This window comes from Maylandia zebra, linkage group LG14 (assembly GCF_041146795.1).
Source record: "Maylandia zebra isolate NMK-2024a linkage group LG14, Mzebra_GT3a, whole genome shotgun sequence".
Taxonomy (NCBI): domain Eukaryota; kingdom Metazoa; phylum Chordata; class Actinopteri; order Cichliformes; family Cichlidae; genus Maylandia; species Maylandia zebra.
Genome location: NC_135180.1, coordinates 21,260,177 through 21,282,758, shown reverse-complemented (window position 1 = coordinate 21,282,758; position 22,582 = coordinate 21,260,177). Strand labels below are relative to the sequence as shown.

The window sequence follows — 22,582 nt, the reverse complement described above, 5'->3', positions numbered from 1 at the left end:
AGCTGTATCTTTAAGTACGAAAGAAAGTATTGCACTGTACTGCTAGTGCTGTGCCTAATGAGCAAAACCTTTTCCTACTGGACTACTGGAATGCACTCAACTCAGGAGTGACGTCACGTCCAGCACTGATAACCAATTTCTGAGGCAAACTGAATACAGCATCAGTCCAGGGAAACTCGGCCAGAACAAAAAGTGATGAGAATAAACGTGCTAGAGCACTGAGACACTTTTAGCTGATCAAGTGGATAAACTAGACTGAGAAACTATAAATTCTCATTACAACTAACTGGAACAGAAGACAGAGGTGAAACTAAAAAGGACGGGGCAAACAAAGAAGAGGAGAAAGCCGATGACAGGAGGTAAAATTAATAGAAACACACAAGAGGAAATAAAAAGAATCCAAAAAAAACACAATACAAAGATTCAGATTGTTAGTCAGCAGCACGTCATTCACTCACTCATTGAATACAACACAGAACACAGACATGACTCGCTCAACTCCTCCTCCTCCTCCTCCTCGCTGATGAATCAGATGATAAGGCACAGAGTAGCCCTGTAAGCAGAAACAATTGGCCCACTGTGTTGTTGTAACTGGCTTATCAGCTGCAATCCTTGGGAATAGGGGAAGGACATATTGCCATATTTCGCCAAAGAACAACTCAGTGGTCTCATTGAGACTGATAGGGATTCAAACGGAACGGTTCATTTTGCACAGGAGGGAACGGCATCAGGGGACTTTAGAGATGTGTGCGTGTTGAGGTTGAGTTGGAGTACAAATGAGACAATGTTTTCACAACAGAAAGAGGCTGTGAAAGAAAGAATTGGCTGAGCGCAAAGCTTTGATTTCACTTTGGATATATAGAGTCCCTGGACCAAACTTCGGAAGCCACCAAGGAGCAATTTTCAGTGCCTATCACAGCTCATTCATCATGGTGTGATTGCTGTGTCGCTGTTATCTCGCTTGTGGGCGGCAGACGAGCCACAGCTGAAAGCCTCTATAAGAATTCCTTACCTGTACCGCCGGCCTGGGAGAATGTGTGCGTTTGTGTGCACTTGTGCAGACGCTTTAAGGATGCTCTCCTCCGTTCGTTTTCAGCTTGTTTTTTAATGCAACTTTTGACGTGTCCACCTGGGCCTTACAGAGCAGTCTCGTTACATATAGCTGTCACCTTCCCCACTTTAATTTCACAAACAGCTCCAGAAAAAATAAAAATAAAAACTACAGTCGCAGAATTGATTATCACTTTACTGCAGGGCCACAAGCCATGTGTTTGCAATTATTGATTGAGTTTGTTACAGGCACTGTTGAGGTCTTAGTGAAAATGTCTTTACACCGTCGCGGTGATGCAATAGAAAAACCAATTCTTTGTTACCTGGAGATAAAATTGTTTTATATTATGTGTGGTATTGCATTTCCTCTCTGTCCTGAAGTGCAGTAGAGCATCATCCAGCAAAACACAAACAAACCAAAAAATAAAAAGATTAATCTGTTTTCTGTTCTATAGCATCAATTCTTAGTGTTCCCTCTTGACATCCATTGTGATCGTGTAGCTGCTGTGTTTCTAGAGCTACACCGCAGGTTGTGAAGTGTCTCAGTGCCAGACCGATGGGTGGGTATACGTTAAAGTTTTTGAAGAAACTTCTCAAGAAGCATTGAGCACCTGATTCAAACCAGGAGCTAATGCTCGAATCCGGTGTGATCGTAAAGAGAAGACGCGAGCATCAATGAGCTGGACTCACACAGCAGCTTAACTTATGCTTGTTTGTCTTTGAAGGTTTGTCTCAAGTGATAGAAATCACACATACTGAACATTTTTATTCACCCTGTACTCCAACCACACAAACACAAGTACGCAAGGTGCAAGATAAACAGTGCTGCAAATCAGGAGCAATGACCTGAAACATTGTTTCAACATCTGGTTTTCATTTTTTTGTAAAGCTGCATAAAAATCTAACACTAACTGCTTCTGGCGCTCATTTATACAAAAGATTTTCGGATTATATTCTTGTTTTTCCACTTGGTTTGTTTCATACAGGTGGTTGTTATACCACTAGGAAATAATTAAATGCCCTTTGGTGTTAATGAATTATTTATTTAATTAGTCAAAATGCTCCTAATGTGCTCACAGAGTTCAGTAAATCCGTCTTATTCCTCATTTTAAAATCGAATCTTTTGAAAATCCTAACTTCTCAATATTTACATCCCAGCTCAGTCCCCTTTTTTTGTCCTTAATGCCTGCCACACGTTCCTCTTTGGAAGAGTCATTTTCTGACTTTTTCAGCTGCAGCACCCTCGGCCATCCTTTTCAGTTTTCTTTCAGAGTACCCTTGTGTCACTGAGTGCTTTCATATCCACTCACATACGTATTGGTAAAAATTCAACATAGTGCACATAGTGCCGGCTGATAAAAGCAGACACGGAGGCAGATTTACTGGCACACAGGCTCAGAGGCACTGAGGCATGTGCACATGAATTTGCAGACAGAGACACGAGATCTGACCCCATTTCTCAGAGTTTATGTGTACTCCTTCTTTCTTTTTCCAACTTGGGCGTATTTGTATTTGTTGTAAAGAGCAAAACGGTTTTGTCGCAGTGGCTTTATGAAAAATTAACGTGACCTGGCCTCTTTTCTAATGACCCAGTATTTTTAACGAATATTGTCAGGGAGTCGGCGGCTCTTCTTCAAAACGGACTTCACAGCCGCGGTGAGAGAATTATATCTCAGCTGCCAGTTTGCTGTGCTCAGGAGAGCAAGTTTTAGAAGGATAAGAAAACAGCAGAGGAAAGCGAGGAGGGGCTGTCTGAAGACATCTTGAACACCCTGAGGTTTTAGAAAGTGGAAACTCCACTGTGGTGTCTGAAGCTGAATGTGAACAACACCCACCAGTGCACCTGGCAGCCTGTGTGTGCGCACTTGCTTGTGCATATGTAAAAGTGTTTTTCCTCCACTGACATTATCAGTCTGCAACCAGACTCCTCATGGCTTGGGAATAAGAGGCTGCTTTAAAAGTCTGCATTTCTTTATAGCTTCAAACTCATAGCTTTATACGGCTGTTTTGCTGTGGTGTGCAAAAGATGGCACATAGAATTTCCTTTAGTAATTTTGTATAGGCCTTTCATGCTTTTATATCGTTTATATATATATATATTATTTTGTTCTCGACTTTTTTATTGACAACTTTTTATTGGAAGTGGTCTTTTCGCTTTTTTCAGTGTCTGTTTGGGTTCTGGGTTTTTTTGGACAAGTCAGACTTTTTAAGAGCAGTTGCGTTTCTATTTCTGCAGCTGAGCACTGATTGTTGTACGGCTTCGACCGGACATTTTTATAGAAAAACTGGAAGCTCAGAGAAAGAAGGATAAATTGAAACCAAGGAAAAGTAATGAAGAAAAAGCAGAGGCATAAAAGCAGAGAAACGTGTTGGCTAGATAACAGTCAGACAGCCTGCTGTGTTATTGATTGCTGTGGGGTTTTTACTGGAGTGATTGATGTTTCCAGGTCTGATTATATTAGTGTGTACTTAACCAGGTCAACGCTGTGGGATGGAGAGATACAAGGCAATATTTTCTAGCCTTACTCTAAGGGACTGGGCTTTCTAATGACACAAGACATATATAATAAATATGGTACGGCACATAAATCAACGAGAAGCTTGAAAGTGAATTCGTTTTTCCCTAATTAAGTGTTGTAGCAGCAACCAATACATTCATCCTTTCAAGTTACTGTTTCTTTGCTATGCAATTGTAGGGAGGAGTGGCTACAAGTTGCTCTTAAGCTTCAGCAGTTAATATTATCGCTCATGCACACTTAAATGAAAGGATTTACTGATGTTACATAAGGCCAGACTGGTTTTACAGTTAAAAGATGTTAATGAGCTAACAGCTACCTGAACGCTACTCCCACATAGGTTGTCTTGTTAATATTTTAGCCATAAGAGAAAAAATTACTTGCAACCATCTCACAGATGTAACATTATGTACAGCTACTTTCCATACAACTGATATTTATTTAGACTCTTTTTCTTCAATTGTAATTATAGACCAGTTTCTAACCTTCCTTTTATCTCAAAGATTCTTGAAAGTGTAGATGGAAAACAAATAAGTGATCATCTGCAGAGGAATGGTTTATTTGAAGAGTTTCAGTCAGGTTTCAGAGCTCATCACTGCACAGAAACAGCTTTAGTGAAGGTTACAAATGATCTTCTTATGGCCTCTGACAGTTCAGTTTCAGTTTTCAGTTTTATTTGTCATATGCAAGTTAGCACAGGGTCAACATTGCAATGAAATGTGTTTGACGAGCAGCAGTCACTCAGCAGCATAATACAGTAGGAGAAAATATAATAAAATAAAATAATAAAAAAAAAATAGAAAAATAGTAAGGAGCAAAATATTAGAGAGACATGGTAAAAGAGAAAAGATGACTAAATGATGTGCTCTACTGCCTTCAACACCCTCTGTAGTGATTTACGGCTGCTGGCAGAGCAGCTTCTGTACCAAACTGTGATGCAGCTCGTCAGCAAGCTCTCAATTGCACACCTGTAAAAATTTGAGGTGATGTTGGCATTCATGCTAAACTTCCTCAGCCTCCTCAGGAAGTAAAGCCGCTGGCGAGCTTTCCTGATAGCAGTGTCTGTGTGAAGGGTCCAGGAGAAGTCCTCAATGATGTTGACTCCAAGGAATTTGAAGCTGCTGACCCTTCCGACCTTGACACCGTTGATGTGGATGGGCTGGTGTTCTCTGACTGGTCGTTTCCGGTAGTCCACTATCATCTCTCTAGTTTTGCTGATGTTGAGAGTCAGGTTATTTTCCAGGCACCACTCGTACAGTGCCATCACCTCCTCTCTATAGGCCGTCTCATCATTGTCTGTGATGAGGCCTATGATGGTTGTGTCAGCCGCAAACTTGATGATGATGTTGGACTCTTGTTTAGCAACACAGTCGTGTGTGAACAGGGAATATAGGAGGGGGCTAAGCACACAACCCTGTGGCGTACCTGTGTTTAGGATGAGTGATGAGGAGGTGTGCTTACCAACTCTCACCACCTGGGGCCTGTTTGTGAGGAAGTTTAGAATCCATCTGCAGATTGGTGTTCCCAGCCCAAGGTCGACGAGCTTCGTGGCAAGTTTCGAGGGGATGATGGTGTTAAATGCCGAGCTGTAGTCGATGAAGAGCATCCTTGCATATGTATTCCCTTTCTCCAGGTGAGTGAGGGTGGTGTGCGTTGCCAGGGCGATGGCATCCTCTGTGGCTCTGTTTGTCCGATAGGCAAACTGAAGAGGGTCCAGTGTGTCAGGGAGGGAGGAGCAGATGTGACCTTTCACCAGCCGCTCCAGGCACTTCATGATGACGGATGTCAGTGCAACAGGACGGTAGTCATTCAGACAGGAGACCACTGATTTTTTGGGAACGGGAATGATGGTGGATGCTTTGAGGGACGTGGGGACCACTGACTGCCTCAGGGAGAGGTTGAAGATGTTGGTGAACACCTCTGCCAGCTCGTCTGCACACACTCTGAGTAGCCGGCCTGGGATGCCGTCCGGTCCTGGAGCTTTGTGAGGATTTACCTTTTTAAAGGTCCATCTCACAGCTTCTGTTTTCAGAGTTAAAGTTGCAGCCTCACTGTCCTCCTGAGGGTAGAGGATCTGCTCTCTGTTGTCTGCGTCAAAACGAGCATAGAAGTTGTTAAGCTCGTCTGCAAGAGATGCAGTGGGCTGAACACTGACTGTGTTGACCTTCTTGTAGTCAGTGATGCAGCGCAGTCCATTCCACAGTCGCCTGGTGTCAAAGCTGTGGTAGCTGGACTCCATTTTTTCCCTGTAGTCCTTTCTGGCCTTTTTTATGGACTTTCGGAGGTCGTACCTGGCTGCTTTATATGCATCAGCATCCCCGGAGTTAAAGGCAGAGGTCCGCACTTTTAGCTTGGCGCGAACGTCTTTATTTACCCAGGGTTTCTGATTTGGATATATGCGGACAGTGGTTTTTGTGATGGTATCATCCATACACTTTCCAATATATCCAATGACAGAGTCTGTGCCATTGATGTTGCCATCAGCTGCATCCACAAATATCTGCCAGTCAGTTGTGTCAAAGCAGTCCTGCAGGACCTCCTCAGCCTCACTGTCCCATTTGTAAATAACCCTGGAAGCTGGTTTTTCCTATTTCAGTCTTTGTCTGTATGCAGGCAGCAGCAGAACAATGGTCTGCCTTACCAAAAGCTGGGCGGGGGAGGGGTTTGTAGCACTCTTTGAATGGAGTGTAACAGTGGTCCAATGTTTGATCACCTCTTGTGGGGAAGGAGATGTGCTGATAGTATTTGGGGAGAACCTTCTTCATGTTGGCTCTGTTGAAGTCACCCAGCACAATAAAGGCAGCTTCTGGATTTTTGTTCTCGAGTCCAGTAATGATGTCATACAGTTCGTCCATAGCCGTAGCTTTATTAGCGTGTGGAGGAATGTAAACAGCTGAGAGGAGAACTGAGCTGAACTCCCTCGGGAGGTAAAAAGGCCTGACTTTAATGGTCAGCAGCTCGAGGCTCTGAGAGCAGTAAGTTTTTAAGATACACACATCTCTAGCCCACAAGGAGTTAACCATAAAGCACACCCCTCCTCCCCTTTTCTTGCCTGAGTCCTTCGTTCGGTCTCCCCGGTAAACACTGAATCCATCCGGCGTGATGGCGCAGTCGGGGACGCTGGGCTCCAGCCATGTCTCTGTGAAGGCCAGAACACAGCAGTTCCTGATGTCTTGTTGGTGTTTAATCTGTGCACGCAGCTCGTCAAGTTTGTTGTCCAGAGACTGGAGATTCGCGAGCAGGATGCTGGGGAGAGGTGGCTTGCTGTTTCTCTGTCGCATTCGGCACAAAACTCCGCGTTTCCCCCTCTTTGTTTTCCCTCTATGTCGCGCAAGTAAACAAAGGATCCCAGGCAGCAGAGCGTCCACGGAGTCGAAACCCGCTGTAAAGTCCGAACTGGCTGACGAACGTAGCTCCAGAAGCGTCTGTCTGTCATACCGAGTGTATGATCGCGCTGTGCGCACAGAAATTGAAAGCAGTACAAAATGTGGACTCATCTCTGTGCTTGTCCTGCTAGACCTCAGTGCAGCGCTCAGTGCTGTTGAACATGATATTTTATTACAGCAATTGGAGCATGCTGTAGGTATTAAAGGTACTGCTCTGCAGTGGTTGAATTGTATCTATCTAATTGACACCAATTTGTTCATGTAAGTGGAGAGTCCTCTTTACACACTGAGGTTACAGATTGCATAAAGTGTTACCTAATTATGGTGTTCCACAGGGTTCAGTGCTTGGACCAATTCTGTTTTCATTATAAATGCTTCTCTTAGGCAATATCATTAGAAGGCATAGCATACATTGTCACTGCTATGCAGATGACACCCCACTTTATCTATCCATGAAGCCAGATGTCTTAAAATAGAAATGTCTTAAAGACATAAAGACCTGTATGACCTCTGGTTTTCTGCTTCAGATAATTCAGATAAAACAGAGGTTATTGTACTCGGGCTTAAAAATATAGAAATATGGTATCTAACCAGATGCATTACCTTGGCCTCCAGTAACACTGTGAGGAATCTGAACCAGATATGTCCTTAATGTGCATATTAAATAAATATGTGGGAGTGCTTTCTTCCATTTGCGCAATATCTTCAAAACTAGAAACGCCCAAAATTAGAAACATCCTGTCTCAGAGTGATGCTGAAAAAACTAGTTCATTCATTACTTCTAGGATCAGGATGTCCTTAAAACTTCCTGAAAGCTTTCAGTTGATTCAAACTGCTGTAGTAAGAATACTGACAGGGACTAGAAAGAAAGCATATTTCTCCTATACTGGCTTCTCTTCAATGGCTCCCTGTAAAAATCCAGAATCGAATTCAAAATCCTGCTCCTCACATACAAGGTCTTGAATAATCAGGCCCCATCTTATCTTAATGACTTTATTACCATATCACGCCATTAGAGCTCTTCGCTCGCAGACTCTGGACTTATTTAGTTATTTTATTAAAAGTAGAATGGCAGGCAGAGCCTTCAGCTTTCAGGCCCGTCTTCTGTGAAACCAGCTTCCATTTTCAACTGAGGAGACGGATACCCTCTCTGTTTTTAAGATTAGTCTTAAAATGTTCCTTTTTGCTAAAGAATATAGTTAGGGTTGGATGAGGTGACCCTGAATCCTCCCTTAGTTTCTTGCAGTAGGTTTAGGCTGCTGGGGGATTCCCATGATGTACCGAGGGTTTGTCTTCTTCAGTCACCTGTTTTGTTTTTGTTTTGTTTAATCCCAATCTGTAGTTGTTTTTATTATTAGTGCAAACCGGATTAAGGGCATTTCCCATCCTTCTCTTCCAGTGAGTTGTTGTCATTGATGACTGACAACCTAATTCAAAGTGTGAATTTATTGCCAGGAGGTGCCAGCAGCAGCAGTAGCAATTACAGTAACTCTTCACAAGCCTGCGATGTCACATAATAAAACTGAAATTGAAAAATATTTCCTCCCTGCGATGTCAATCTTTGGTCGAGTTTTTTAACCAGTTGCTCCTTTTCCACCACCTGGATTGATATCATATCATTGGCAAAACAATATGTAGCTGCATCAGTAATTCTATCCACCGTTTGCACTTATGTCATGTGGAGTGTAAAAAGCAAACGCTCCAGTGTCGATGAGTGATTTGTTTACTTCTGGGTCACACATCACCAGATGTGATCTTATCCTTGTACAGGGAGTGCAGAATTATTAGGCAAATGAGTATTTTGTCCACATCATCCTCTTCATGCATGTTGTCTTACTCCAAGCTGTAATAGTCACATGCACACACAGATATCCCCCTAAAATAGCTAAAACTAAAAACAAACTAAAAACTACTTCCAAAAACATTCAGCTTTGATATTAATGAGTTTTTTGGGTTCATTGAGAACATGGTTGTTGTTCAATAATAAAATTATTCCTCAAAAATACAACTTGCCTATTCTGCACTCCCTGTATGCTGTCATAACCTGGTTGTATTCAATGGTGTGCTTTTGCCTGAAGTGGTGAAACAAGTTTGCTTTAACCCTTTTAGTGGGAACTGGTTTCTTGCATGTCTTGAAAAGTACTGTGTCTTGTTGGAGGTTGTTGAAGTAGGTCCCTTTTTAGGTACTAATTACCATCAGAGGCTGACACACTGCTTGTTTTGTTGTGCGCGCACTAGGGAATTGAAGTGCTTTAAATGAATGAAAAAGAATTTAAATGTTGCTATATCGTTATTATCACTTTTTTTGTCACATAAAAGCCTGCTGATGGTATGATGCACAGCTCTAATGTCTAGCCAATGTCTGCTGTAATATTACTCTGATAATCAATTAAAAAATACTTCAAAAGGCAACAGTGACACACGCGCACAGCAAAAGGGTGCATTTTATTTATGACTTTAAGTCATGGATGAGGCCTAGCAGACTCAGTCATGAAATTTAGGGGGGTGGCTAAACGCGCCAACCCACTTACTCTCACACTACTGCATATTGTAATCCTGTCTGTGTCAACTTCTTTCTGTTTTGCTGCTATAAAACACTGGAGGCTGTTGTCAGTGAACAGCATGTCTGTTTAATCAAACTGCGAGCCTGGTTAGATAAAATGAATCCGTATGCAGATTCTTGGGGAAGAGCGGTGCAGACACAGGCAGCTGATCAGCAGTCATTTTGTTGTCAGTCTTATCACAGCAGTGCAGGATGTGCAGCGTTGGTTCTACTGTCCGGTTCCTCTAAGAAAGAAGCAAAGCTGTTCAATCAACAGTATTAACATGATGTCCACCCTCACCCCTCCTTACAGGTGGAGCCAAACAGTTGCTATGACAACATTGCGAGTCTTAGTACTAATAACTGTTACGCCACCTGATGTGCACCGAGTTTTCAAGTGCCTCCAAATTCAGCACAAATTCGTCAGTAGTCAACCAGCTACCCTACAAAGTGTTTCCAGCTGTGGCAGTGACAGAACCATTTCACTCCCATCCCCAGCTCTCGAAATACAGCACCACTTATTTCTGTTTATGCTTTACCCTCCTGAACCATGTCACAGTTGTCTACACGCGTGGCTGTCTTATACGCTGAAGGCATTTATGTTAAAACGAGTCAATAAGCTACAATTAAAACCTTCTGCATTGTTAAAAGCACTCAATAACACATATATTTTCTTTGTTGTAAAAAGCTTTTAGTTTTCAGTAAGAGTGATAGAAAATGTTTAGATACCTTTAATCATCGTTATTTGATGCCAAGTTGCCAAACAAAGTTAGTTTATCTGGAATCACGAGCTAAGTTCAGGGATAGTGGGATGGAAAAGTACATAACACTGTCTTTTTTGTGATGTAGTGGAGCCTGAGCACACCAGTCTGACAGTTGCATTATTTGAAAAATAGCACAATAAGGTTGGCTCCAAAATACATCACTGCAGGGCTCTTTAAATCTTCCTACAGCATCAACTAAATGACAAAACAAGACATAAATAAACAGACAGCCGAACAGAGAGTTGGTTCGCTAAAAGACAGGTTGTAAATAGGTGTATGTGTATGACTGATATCAGAAGAAAACTATCCAGTTTTTGGTTAATACAACAGATTAGCACGCTCCTGCCTTGTTGCTGATTTCAGTGCTTGGCTCTGCTTCAGAGCCACAAATCTCAGTTTTCATTGAAGGCAGTAAACAACGTGAACCGTGACCTCTAAAGGACATGTGGGATGCTTCCACCATTCTTGCTCATTGCAAAATCTTTAGATAGGCTTAGTAAAATAATGATATTGATCATTAAAGGAAGACTCGGGTGATTTGGTAATAAATTACCCAAAAATGCTGAATACAGTAAAAAGTGTAAAAATTTTAACTCATATATGGAAAATGATAACTAACTTATTTTTTGTATTTTAACACTCCAGTTAAAAAAATAATAATTTTCTGGCAATTACTTCATTATTTAGGAGTAAAGGGGTTTAGAGAGAGACGTTAAGAAGAACTAGAACTAAAATTCTGTATTGCTGTCACACTTAAAAATCATGAGATCTAATGCAACGCAAATCCTTTGTTTTTTTCAGGAGAATCCGTATGTGATGCTCCGACAGAACCACCAAGAACTCGAGGGAAATGACCGCTATGAGGGCTTCTGTGTGGACATGCTGAAGGAGCTGGCAGACATTCTCAAGTTTAAGTATCGCATCCGGCTGGTGGGGGACGGCGTCTACGGTGTTCCCGGAGCTAACGGAACATGGACGGGCATGGTTGGAGAGTTAATCTCAAGAGTATGTAAATATTTGCATATGCATAGACAATAATATTGCCAACAAACAAACCATATCACTATAAATGATTATGTTTTCTCCTTCGCATATGTGTGAGACAGAAAGTTTTTACAGGTGTCTATGCAGTCCTGTGAAAAGCTAAGCAGCCAGGTGCTGCTAATCAAATGCGTTTTATTAATGGATCATCAGCAAGCGTAAGCATCTCTGTAAACGCAGAAGTTTTGGCAGCTTGTTCTGAAGCATTCAGGTGTGTGTTAACACAATGCCAAAAAGGAATGACATCAATAAAAGAAGTAATTGCTCCTGTCCATCATTCTACATTGAGAAAGAGGATTCACAAGTAAAAGGAACTTGCCATTTTTCCCAGGCAGACAGACATCCAAGTAAATTCACCCCAGAGTCAAATCATGCAATGCTTAGAGAAACTACAAAAAAAAAAGAAAGAAAACAAGAGCTGTATCTCAGACTCTACAGGCCTCAGTTAGCATGTTAAATGCCTGAACCCTCTACTGCACACATTTTGATGGTACATGCTGAACATCATTTTCTGACTCATTTCGGGCCATTTTATTGCCAAGATATTTTTTTTGTGCAACAATGGTATAAAACCACAGAGAAAATTATTATCTCATAATTCATCACACAACTTTTAGAAAGCAAAAAGACCTCAGCAAATCTTCCAAAAATGTCGACCAATGTTGAAACAAAGAATTGAAAAGACATGAAACATATTTACATAAATGATTTGATGCAGGCTTAGGTTCAAATTGTGCAATATCATGTCATATTGATTATACTGTTGTGAGACTGTCAGTCTGTGTGAAACTTACCAAAACAGTTCTTCTGAGGTGGGCATTACACTTTATACACATCACTTTTGGTTTTTCTGTGCACCCAGGAACCCTGCATCTTGCCTTGTTCAGTTCAGTTCAGTTTTACTTGTATTGTGCCAAATCACAACAATTACCTCAAGGTGGTATATTGTAATGTCACGAACCTACAACAATACAGAGAAAACCCTGACATTAGATGACCCCCTATAATCAAGCACTTGGCTACAGTAGGAAGTAAAAACTCCCTTTTAACAGGAAGAAACCTCCAGCAGAACTAGAATCAGGGAGGGGCAGCCTTAATCGGTTGGGGTGATGGGGTTATCACATACTGTTGGCCAAAGTGATATATTATAATATATTGTCTGTGATGAGATTCTGATTTGGAATGGGAGCTCTGGGACTCTGCTTCTTCCTCCTGTCGTCATAATTTTGAGATATCCCACTAATGGCTCGAACTCTTTGCACAGATTTCATGCAATTTTGTATTTTGGACCACATTTCAACTCGGAAGCTCAGGTGGTTGGACAGCCTTCCCAATGTAAACTTCACAACTGTGTGGAATACCATCTGATGTGATTGTGATTTGGCACTATATAATTAAAACTGACTTGAAATGATCCAGCAAGGACTAGGCAACTGTTGTTGCTCATATGGAGAAAGCTTTTGATGGCCTCCCACTAAGCAAGAAGCATCACATCAGCAACATGTGAAATGTGCACAAATTTGCGCACGAATGCATGAAATAACATATCATTACATACAAACACAATGTTATCAAAATCTCCCTCAAAGTTCCCCTGATTGCACTACGTTGCCCGAGGCAACAAAAAGAATTTCTGGGCATGCAAAATTTCATGGTTCATTGGTTTCCATCATTTAACTTCACACGTACAGGTCATGAGGCTTAAAAAGACTTTCTGTTGCTCTAGGGCAACACTGTACTGTAGAGGTTTAAGTGTTTAGAGGGGTTTCCAGGAGAAAGTCTCTTCTCTCTGAAAAGAAGTCTAAGCATAGGTTTGCAATGTTGCATCTGAACAAACCACAAGACTTCTGGAACAATGTCCTTTTGACAGACAAGACTAAAGTGAAGAAGTCTGCCCATGATGTACTGCACCATGTTTGTCAAAAACCACACTCAGCAGATCAGCACAAACATCTAACATGAAGCATGGTAGTCGATAGGTGATGATTAGTGCACATGACCTGGGCTTGCAGTTATTAAGTCAGCCATAACCATGCTGTGTGGAACCTTAAGAGATCTGTGCATAAAAAAAGGCCTTCAAACATCAATGAACAGAATCAACATTGTAAAGAAGAGTGGACTAAATTCTTCCAAAGACATGCAGAAAGCCATTACTTCCAGCTGTTCCTAAAGGTGGTTCTACAACTTACAACTTTTCCTTTAAAACAAGATTTTCACCATAGCTGTGTGGATACCACTGTATTGTTCTTCTTAGAGAAACATAGAAACAAACCCAAAGTGTATTGCTCAGCTTTCACATAATTTACAGCACATTTCCTTCATATCATATAGCCCCCTTCCTTCATTCAGCAGTTGGCCTTTTCAGCTTAAGTATTGTATTTTTCAAAGTAGTCACAGCTTGTTGGTGGCTTGTTTCCTGCCAGCCGCTTTAGCTGAACTGACCTTAATAGACTTTCCTCCTGGATCAGTCTTGTTGCTGTTAAATCTCTGAGTGAGCCCTTATATTATTTGCTGTACGTGGCTGTTAACAGGCAGATAAGGTTATATAAGGGATGAGAGGGAGAGGGGAAAGAAGTAAAAGAGCTGTTAAAAAATTAAGAGGGCGGGGTGAGTGAAACAGACAAGTGTTAAGTCAGTCCTAAGAGGTGATCTGTCTTAATTCTGTGGGCTAATGGAGGGCAAAGCCATTAAGTATGTAACGCGTACACTGCCTGCTCTTGTTATTGTCACAGTCCATCTCCCCCCTACATCCATGTATAACTTGCCTCTGGAAGGTTGACCTTCAGAACGGCCATGGGTGAAGTCGACATGTGTCTCTGACATCAGCTTGAGCCGTGGATTGGCATGGTTGAGAGGGATTTTCATGGTAAAGGTGGCATCTGCAGGGAAGTTACACAGTAGACAGAAAGGCTTCGGAGTGTTTGGTTAAAGGCATAGAAAAGAACAGGAAGGATGGCAGTGTAAGAGGATTGTGGGAAAATATACAGGCCTTGGCTACAAGTTGAAAGGACAGGTAAAGAAAGGAAAATGGAGGAAGAGGGGTGTTATACACTTGGTAGGAGCAAAGGAAGACAGCATCAGGATATTTTGGACAACAGATACCCGTCTCCCTGCCAGTACCTTTCAGACTGAGCAAGATTTCATTGAGGATGAGGATGATTAGTCTGACGGGTGTCAGACAGCCTAAGCTAACAATGAGTCAGGCCAAGAAGAACCCAGACACAAGTCTAAGTACAGTATGTGCCGGTTACCTAATCCACAGTGCTGCGATTAGAGAACAGAGACATACAGCATCTCTAAAGACCAAAATTTAAAGTCTAAGTCAAATGCTAAATCCTCAAGGGTCATGTTTAATTCATCTCTCACGTTCAGTTTCGCATCCTTTTTACTGGCTTAGCATGATCTGATTGAATGCAAGTGGAAACGGGTATGATGCAATATTGAACAGGCGACATTACACTGTGTCTTTTCTTACATACTAGAAGGCATAACAGCAGGGAGGCAGAAGAATCCGGTAATCAATATTAATATTCCATCGCCACGTAAATATTTCACTTGATGTTACAACTGTGTGTTCATTTTTCAAAGGATCTGTTACTTTCTTTGTTAAAATTGCCTCGATGGTCATTTGCTGTATTTGGATTCCTTCCAGCACTGGGAGCAGGCAATCAGCCTTTCAAACAGCGGTCAGAAACGAGACAGGAGGCTGGGAACAGATGATAATCTCGGGTCAGCGCCTGCAGGCTGAGAGTAGGGCAGCAGGAGACACTAGGCCTCAGTGTGGAGTAAAGGCTGCCGTGAGGTTAAAGAGATGCAAATGTGAAGTGCAGAGTATTAATTGAAGCACAGACGGAGTCAGACTGGGGGTTTCTAGATGAAGCATTTGAGGCCTCTTCTGAAGGTCAGAGTGATTATAGAAAAACATGACATCGAAATGGATGACGCGCCTTGGATGTGTGCATGTTATGTATGTCAGATGCCCTCCTCGTTCCTTGACATAGAAACAGTATGTTGTGGATTTTGACTAGTGTCTGCAGTGCTGCAGCACAGCTCCCTGCTCCTCATTCTCCCATTCCCCTCTATGTCCCCAATCCTCTTAGTCCTCCTGCAGCAGACAAAGAGGAATGCATTGCTGCTTTCACTCTTTGCTCCTCAGGGAGATGAAAAATCCCTTGCAGTTGCACTTTGCTGGCCTGTATTATTAGTACAGAGCCATTCAGCTGCATTGACCATTTCTACGTGTGTGTGTGTGTGTGTGTGTGTGTGTGTGTGTGTGTGTGTGTGTGTGTGTGTGTGTGTGTCTCTGTGTTTTACTAGCCTCTGCTTTGTCGAGTGATTTGTCTTGACAGTGCTCCCTTGGCCAGCCACAATGGTTACCCTGAGCTCTCTCGTGCACTGCACACACACACACAAACACACACACAATGCCAGTGCCGGATTATCCCCATCACGGATAGCCGTATTGGTGGACAAAAAGCCTCGAGGATACAAAAAGGGCATTATTAGGGAATTAGCAAACCAGTAGCCCACTTCTTATGTCATCCTCATCTTTCTTTTTTTTCAAAATCTTCAAATTATTGGGTATGTCACAAACACTATGCCATGCCTCGGAGCTGTGCTGTGTGTGAGTTGGACTTTTCATGCAGTAATACTACTTATCCTGTTGCAGAAAGCAGACCTGGCAGTCGCAGGCCTGACCATCACAGCAGAGCGTGAAAAGGTGATTGACTTCTCCAAGCCTTTCATGACCCTTGGTATCAGCATCATGTACCGCGTCCACCTGGTGAGTTAAGTCCCCCCGCACACACCTATTATACCTGATCGAACTGCCTCTCATACAGCTTGCGGATAAACCACAGCAGGCTGTCAGGCATGTCTAATGCCTGGAAAAGAAGCACTCTGCCTTCTGGCCTGTAGAGTCTTTTTCTCTCTCTTAGTCCGTTTAAATTCCTCCACAACTTCTCCCCTTTTACACCTTATTGCCTCTTTACCTCTCAGCTACTCGTTTTCCCTTTCATCTGCGTTTTTTCATGGGTCCTCTTCCTGCTTTACCCCTGTCCTCCAACATTACTTGCCACTTCATCCTTCTCCTCTGTGTCAAGTTCTTTTCATTTTTCCTTTGTCCACCCATTTCCTCCTTTTGTTTCCGTGCCCCCCACCCCCCACCTCATTCTGCCAGCACCAGATCGCTCATTTTATGGTGTGAACTGAATGATAAATGTAACACTTTCACAGTTGTTTTCTGCTTGTTCTCTGATTGGATTTCGCCATCTTATTCTCACAAGCAATGCCCTCCATTCTCTGCAGAGAGCAAGTCCAAGCAAGAAACAGCGAAACAACAGCAGTGCTGGTGGAAATGAGCCAGTGTTTGCGCACTTAGTGGCCCATTAATCATCAGTCCTCCCCCAAAACCCAAGGTGACACTGTGGGGGCCACAGTAGCACTGGCCACAGTCCGTGCTGAGGTGATCTAGCGCGTGCGCAGGCTAACATTAGTGTAGCATCCCAAAGGGGCATTTTACTCACATTCCCATTCCATCTTGCTCCTGTCTCCACTACTTGTAAATCTCCCACCGTGTCACCTTCCCATAGTCTGTGCACAGTACCCATAGGTGAGGCAGTGAGGCACTCAATTGAGCGGCAACAGTTGGGGAGAATCAATCGACGTTCGCAGCAGGTGCTACGTTAAATGGGCTGCTGGGCAGCATGTGACCTCTGAATTGGGAAGCAGGCAGGCGGGTGGCAGCCTGAGGATATGATATGGAGCTTATGTCCCACAGGGTTGGCACACAGAGCCAAATAGTTGAATTAGCAGAGACTTGACCCAGTTGAAATTCCTGAGTAAAGCGGTTTCTATTAAGATAAGATGTGTGAAGTCGGTAGAGGAAGGTGAAAAGATAAGAGGGAAAGAAGACAGGCATAAGTGCAGGTATCATCTCTCTTTGTCTCTTTCTCTGTCCCTCATTTCCTCACACTCTCTTTACTTTCTCATTGCCCCTTGGCATTTTCTTAGATCCGATTCAGAGTGGTCCCTCAGCATGCTCTAAAATTCGATATTTGAATTTCTGTGACTGCACTTGTTTAGTTCTAATCCACTGACTATTGATCTGAGGCACAGTGATTTCTACAAGGGGGTATACTGCTTATTTCAAACTTTAAATGAAAATTTCAGTCCAATCAATAAGAATGGCGAATGCAATAAAATACAGCTGCCTGTTGGGTATTAATTATCCGCACACTATCGCCAGTTTAATCTCCATTTCTCTTCTTTGTCATAAGTATTGCATGTCTTTCTTACTCTCGCTCTCTCTCACACACACAGACACACGCACAGAGTTTTTTCACTTTCATTATTTATTCTTATTTTATGTTTGTTGCGTTCAAAGCACACATTTACATTCTTTTCAGTGAAGGCGATAGCTTTAACGTCAGGCGTAATCTTGTTACAAAGCTGCTGAAAATGTACATTTCCTGTTTGAAACACAGGTGCAGATTTGAACTAACGCTTCACTGCCTCCACCCCACCCACACCCCAAACCCCCTCCCTTGCCCTCCACACCACCCACCCACCCAGCCACTACAACAACTGTCACAGACAAGTTTTCTGTGGTGTGTTCAAAATTGCAGCAAATCAGAACATTTAATCACCTGTCAAATGAGTTTGTGTCTTCGTGCTATTCTCTGAAGGGACCGCTGTCTGTTATCATTTCTGGGACACTGACTCTGCAATAAATAAAACTAAAAAAAATCCAGACAGCTTGCATCTTGCCTGCATAAGAAGAGCACTACCTGTCTATATGTTTCAGCTGTCTCGCCTGAATGTCTTGTCTGGTTGGGGATTTGTAGTTGGGTGCTATTCGAGGCCATATAGTGTATTTTATATGGTGGGGTATTTGACATGCATGTAGCTTCAGGCCCTATAAATAAAACGGATTTGCTTCATACACAAATCAAAGAGAAGCCGGTGCAATATGAATCACTGCGGTTATGAACCCAGACACTACCTAAAGCGACTGTCAGCTTCATCTCATAAAAACCTTTCGTTGTCTTGCATTCATCATCTGTACAATATAAAAACCATATGCTGCATGCCAAAATCCCAGCACTGTGAGCGTCTTTAAATCTGTGCCAGTTCCTTCTCCATTAATTCGTTGACTGTGTAACAGGGTATATGAGTGGATGTGTGCATGTTTGTGTGTATAAGAGAAAGAGTGCCACTTAATTAGACATAGGGGTTAATTAGGGGTGTGTAGAAGCTGTGTCAGATTCAGCAGCTGCCCTGAGGGTAGAGCGTAGTATAACGAGCTTTATTGACTCACTGGCCACAGAAGTCCTCAGACAAAATTACACAAACAAATGAAACCCTGTGCACAGAAACACAGACGCAGCTCGTGGAATTAAAAAACTTACCAGTTATGTTATTTAGGGTTATTTTTAAATGCAGTTTTTTTCCATAATAAATCAATATTAAATTTAACACTAAACAGTAGGTTGTGTAATATCATTAAATTGTGTATATATGTGCTTAGGTACAACTGTGCAACTGCTCATTAATGCACAGGCTCTAATCAGCCACTCACATGCAGCAGCTACATACATTTAAGGATGTAGATATTCTAAAAAAAAGACCTGTTGAAGTTAAAAACTGGGCATCAGAATGGGCTAGAAGACCATACTGAGATCCCACTCCTCTCAACTAGCATAAAGAAACTGAGCCAATTAATGATACAGGTTCAGCATGCTGGTAGTGTGATGGTGTGGAGGATATTTTCTTATCATCGTTTGGTCCCTTTAGTACAAACTGAGTATTGTTGCTGACCATGTTCATCCCTTTATGACCGTTGTGCGTTCATCCTCTGCGGGTTCCTTCCCACAGGATAATGTGTCGCGTCACAAATGTCAGATCATCTCAGACTGGTTTGAGATGTGGGATCATCTTGATACAGAACAGACCAAACGCAGCCAACATCAAGAGAAGAGCTTTGAATGTTTTCCATGAAGCCTGGAGAACTATTCCTGAAGACTCCTCAGGAGAAAGTTCAGGGTGAAGAATAAAGCTGCTCATATCAAATATTGACTTTCAAGCTCGTTAGGAATGTTTTTGCCTTTTAGATTGTATTTCCGTGGATGCATGTGTTTCATTAAACCGCTCTACCTATTTCCCATTTCCCTAGCAACATACAAAGAAATAAGGGGTGTCTTGAGACTTTTGCACCAGACTGGAAGTTTTATTCTTTTATTTTGAAAGTAACCCTAAAACTAGTAGTGATGTATGTTTTTTGTTTTTTTTTAGTTATGTTAGAAGAGTTTCAGCAAACGCAAAAGCACAGCTTTGTTTGTGTGCAACTCACTCAGACATAAAGCCAGACAACCCGGTGAGCTCAAGAGGCAGCAGGATGTTGTTATGAATATGACCCCGTGACCTCAGCCAAATCAACTGCTCTCCACAGATTGCCCCCGCGGCCATCTCAGCAGCCGTAACAACTGGCAGCTTTAACACAATTAGAAATGCACACACTATCAAAGAGCTTGGGGGGGGGGGGGGGAGGTGGCAGAACATGGGGAGACACAGGGAGGGACAGGAAGAAAGACAACATAAAAGAGAATAAGCAAGAAATAGGTAGAAGGACATGAGGGAAGATGGAGAAATGAGAGCAAGGAAGTGAGCGACGAGAGTGTGAGAGCTGAAATGACAATGGGAAGTCTCCTTCGGTGAGTCAGTGTTCAGGCAGGAAGCCTCAGGGGGCAACGGTGTGGTATGAATACCAAGAGGAAAGATGACTAGGTGAAATCCTCAACTGGATAACCTCACCGGCTCCCTCTGCCACCCTCCTGGCATGTAGGCAGTCCTCCGAGAGTAACGGAGAAGGGGAGAAGCGGGAAATATGGAGGGACAGCGGGAAGTTGAGAGAGAACAAGGGCAGTGCAAGGTAAAATGAATGAGTTTTTCATCTGTGTGTTGAGATGAAAAAAGGACACATAGCTACTAAAAAAGGCAGCAATTTTTCACTATTTTATTTGTTGAGATGGACTCATAAAAGCAGGTCTTAGAGGATGTTTTGCCCTCTGTGCCACAGGTGTATTATTTTACTTCCTGGGATTTGCCTCATCCCATATATATCATCTTAACATGGCCATAAAACTGCTATAAAATGATACCCCTGACTCTGATAAAAATCATTCAAATATGGCAGCAAGTACTTACGCTGTGAAGAGACACTCATCCAGTAAACATCTAATTTGGTCCTTGGTGTACTCTGTTTATATTTTATTACTTTGTTAATTATTTTCTAGTTCTAGTCTACACTTCATCGGCAACTTTGTGAGGTACAGTCATTTGAAGGCTTGTTAATGCAAATATCTAATCAGCTGATGCACAACACATTTAACCTTGAAGCAGATGGGCTACAACAGCAGAAGATCACACCGGGTCACCCACTCCTGTCAGCGAAGAACAGGAAAATGAGGCCACAGTTTCCACCAGCTTACTAGATGAACATTGTTCGGTATAATTTCTACTGCAATATTCGAATGGTACAGAAACAAAAGCATGGCTCCATCCTCCCTTCTGTCAATGGTTCAGGCTGCTCATGATGGTCTAATGGTGTGGAAGATATTTTTCTTGGCTCTTTTTTAAACACCAACTGGTTTTAAACATCACAATGAGTTCACTGAACTTAAATGACCCCCAAAAGTCACCAGCTCTCCATCCCATAGAGCACCTTACAGATGTGGTGGAATGGGGGATTTTCATCACGATGTGCAGCCGACAAATCTGCAGAACGTTAGCGATGCTATCATGTCATTATGGACCAGAATCCCTGATGAATATTTCAGGCACCCTGCTGAATCTACACCATGAGGAATTAAGGCACTTGTGCAGGCAAAAAGGTGGTCCAAACCAGTATTAGCAGGGTGTACTTCCTATAGAGTCCAGTGAGTGTATATCTTCTATTTAACAGTAACTACTGGATTAGTCACAGATGCTGTGCTTTCCTTAGCAAGCAGTCAATGTGCTTTTCTGTGCTGAGTGGTGGGTGCTCCCTGTGCAGTTGCCCAAGCACATACTGTATCTGCCCTGCTGTGGATGACTGACAGTTTAGACAGCTGCTGACAAGATTAGAAACACAGGCACACACACAAACACACAGGTGCTTGACAGTCTGTCATGCACACACAGACTCATCGTCCAATATAAAGAGAGACTGGACCACCTAAATAAGATTGTGATGTAAAGTATGTCTCTGAGAAATTACTAAAAATATTTAGTATTTGCATGCATAATTTATTTATGAATAAATGAATGAAAAATAGGTAAACCCTTGTATATGTTCTACTTTACAATTTCCTTACATCACTGGAAATCCTGAGTCACCCTGCCCCGTGAGGCACTTCTCCTCAAACAATGTTTAGTGGTTCGCACAGCAGTTTGTGGCACAGCAATTTTGAACCCATCTTGATTGATTTCGTTTGGCAGCACAGCGAGCATTTACATATTAAGCACTTGATAAAGGTGGTATATCCAATATGTTAGAAAACAGCTGCCTATTTACCCATCCGACAGGTCCCAAGTACCATTAGCATTCACTTGCATTTCCCTTTCCAGCAATTTGTCAAATGTAAGTCCAGTAGTCATTGCTTTACCGCTGGTTTGGTCCACACCAACTCCGAGGGGTGAAATATGGCTCCTTAGCTGTTAAACGCTCTGCTATTGTGGTGCAGATTGTATTCATGAGAACAGGAGCAGAGAGGAAATAAGGTAGTTAAGATCAGCGCGAGTGAGCCAAAACAGTAAAGTTGGCACGGTAAAATAAAAGCCCTGAAAGGTGTTAAAGCACTGCTGAGCTGTGTGGAGCTTTAGTCGAGTGATCACACACCATGTTTTTCCATGTCACGAGATCATCATTAAATAGAGTTTCATTAAGCTTGCTCTTTCTAGTCCTTAGTTTAATCTAAAATGTTTTGATACAGAAAAAAACTGAATAAACTATCTTATCTTTGGAAATGTGCACACAGATTTTAAAACATTTTCATGCAGTTTCCATTTAGCTTATCTGAAGCTTTGTGTGCTCATTAATTTGCCTACTCCAGCTATGGATTGTTCCAGTTTCTAACTCTTAAAAAAAAAAGTAAAACACTTTTGTCCCTTAGTCTCAAAGCCAATACATAAAAGCAGCAAAGTCGAGCTTTCTAAGCAGCAAACCTCCTACTGTTTTCCTGTTGTCCTTGTAATCTTCCTGTTGTCTCGTCCTAGCTTTCTCTCCGTCTCTATTTCTGAGTTGCT

General features: G+C 42.3%; 1 protein-coding gene across 3 annotated transcripts in view; it reads left to right on the top strand.

Annotated features, from left to right (window-relative positions):
- Nucleotides 1-22,582, top strand: part of grik4 (glutamate receptor, ionotropic, kainate 4) — a 362,487-nt gene that overhangs the window by 327,778 nt on the left and 12,127 nt on the right. For all 3 annotated transcript variants that reach the window (XM_076873193.1, XM_004543748.3, XM_076873194.1), the window contains exons 13-14: nt 11,060-11,263; nt 15,969-16,082. In XM_076873193.1, coding sequence (XP_076729308.1) covers nt 11,060-11,263; nt 15,969-16,082 — 318 coding nt within the window. The remainder of the gene's footprint in view (nt 1-11,059; nt 11,264-15,968; nt 16,083-22,582) is intronic.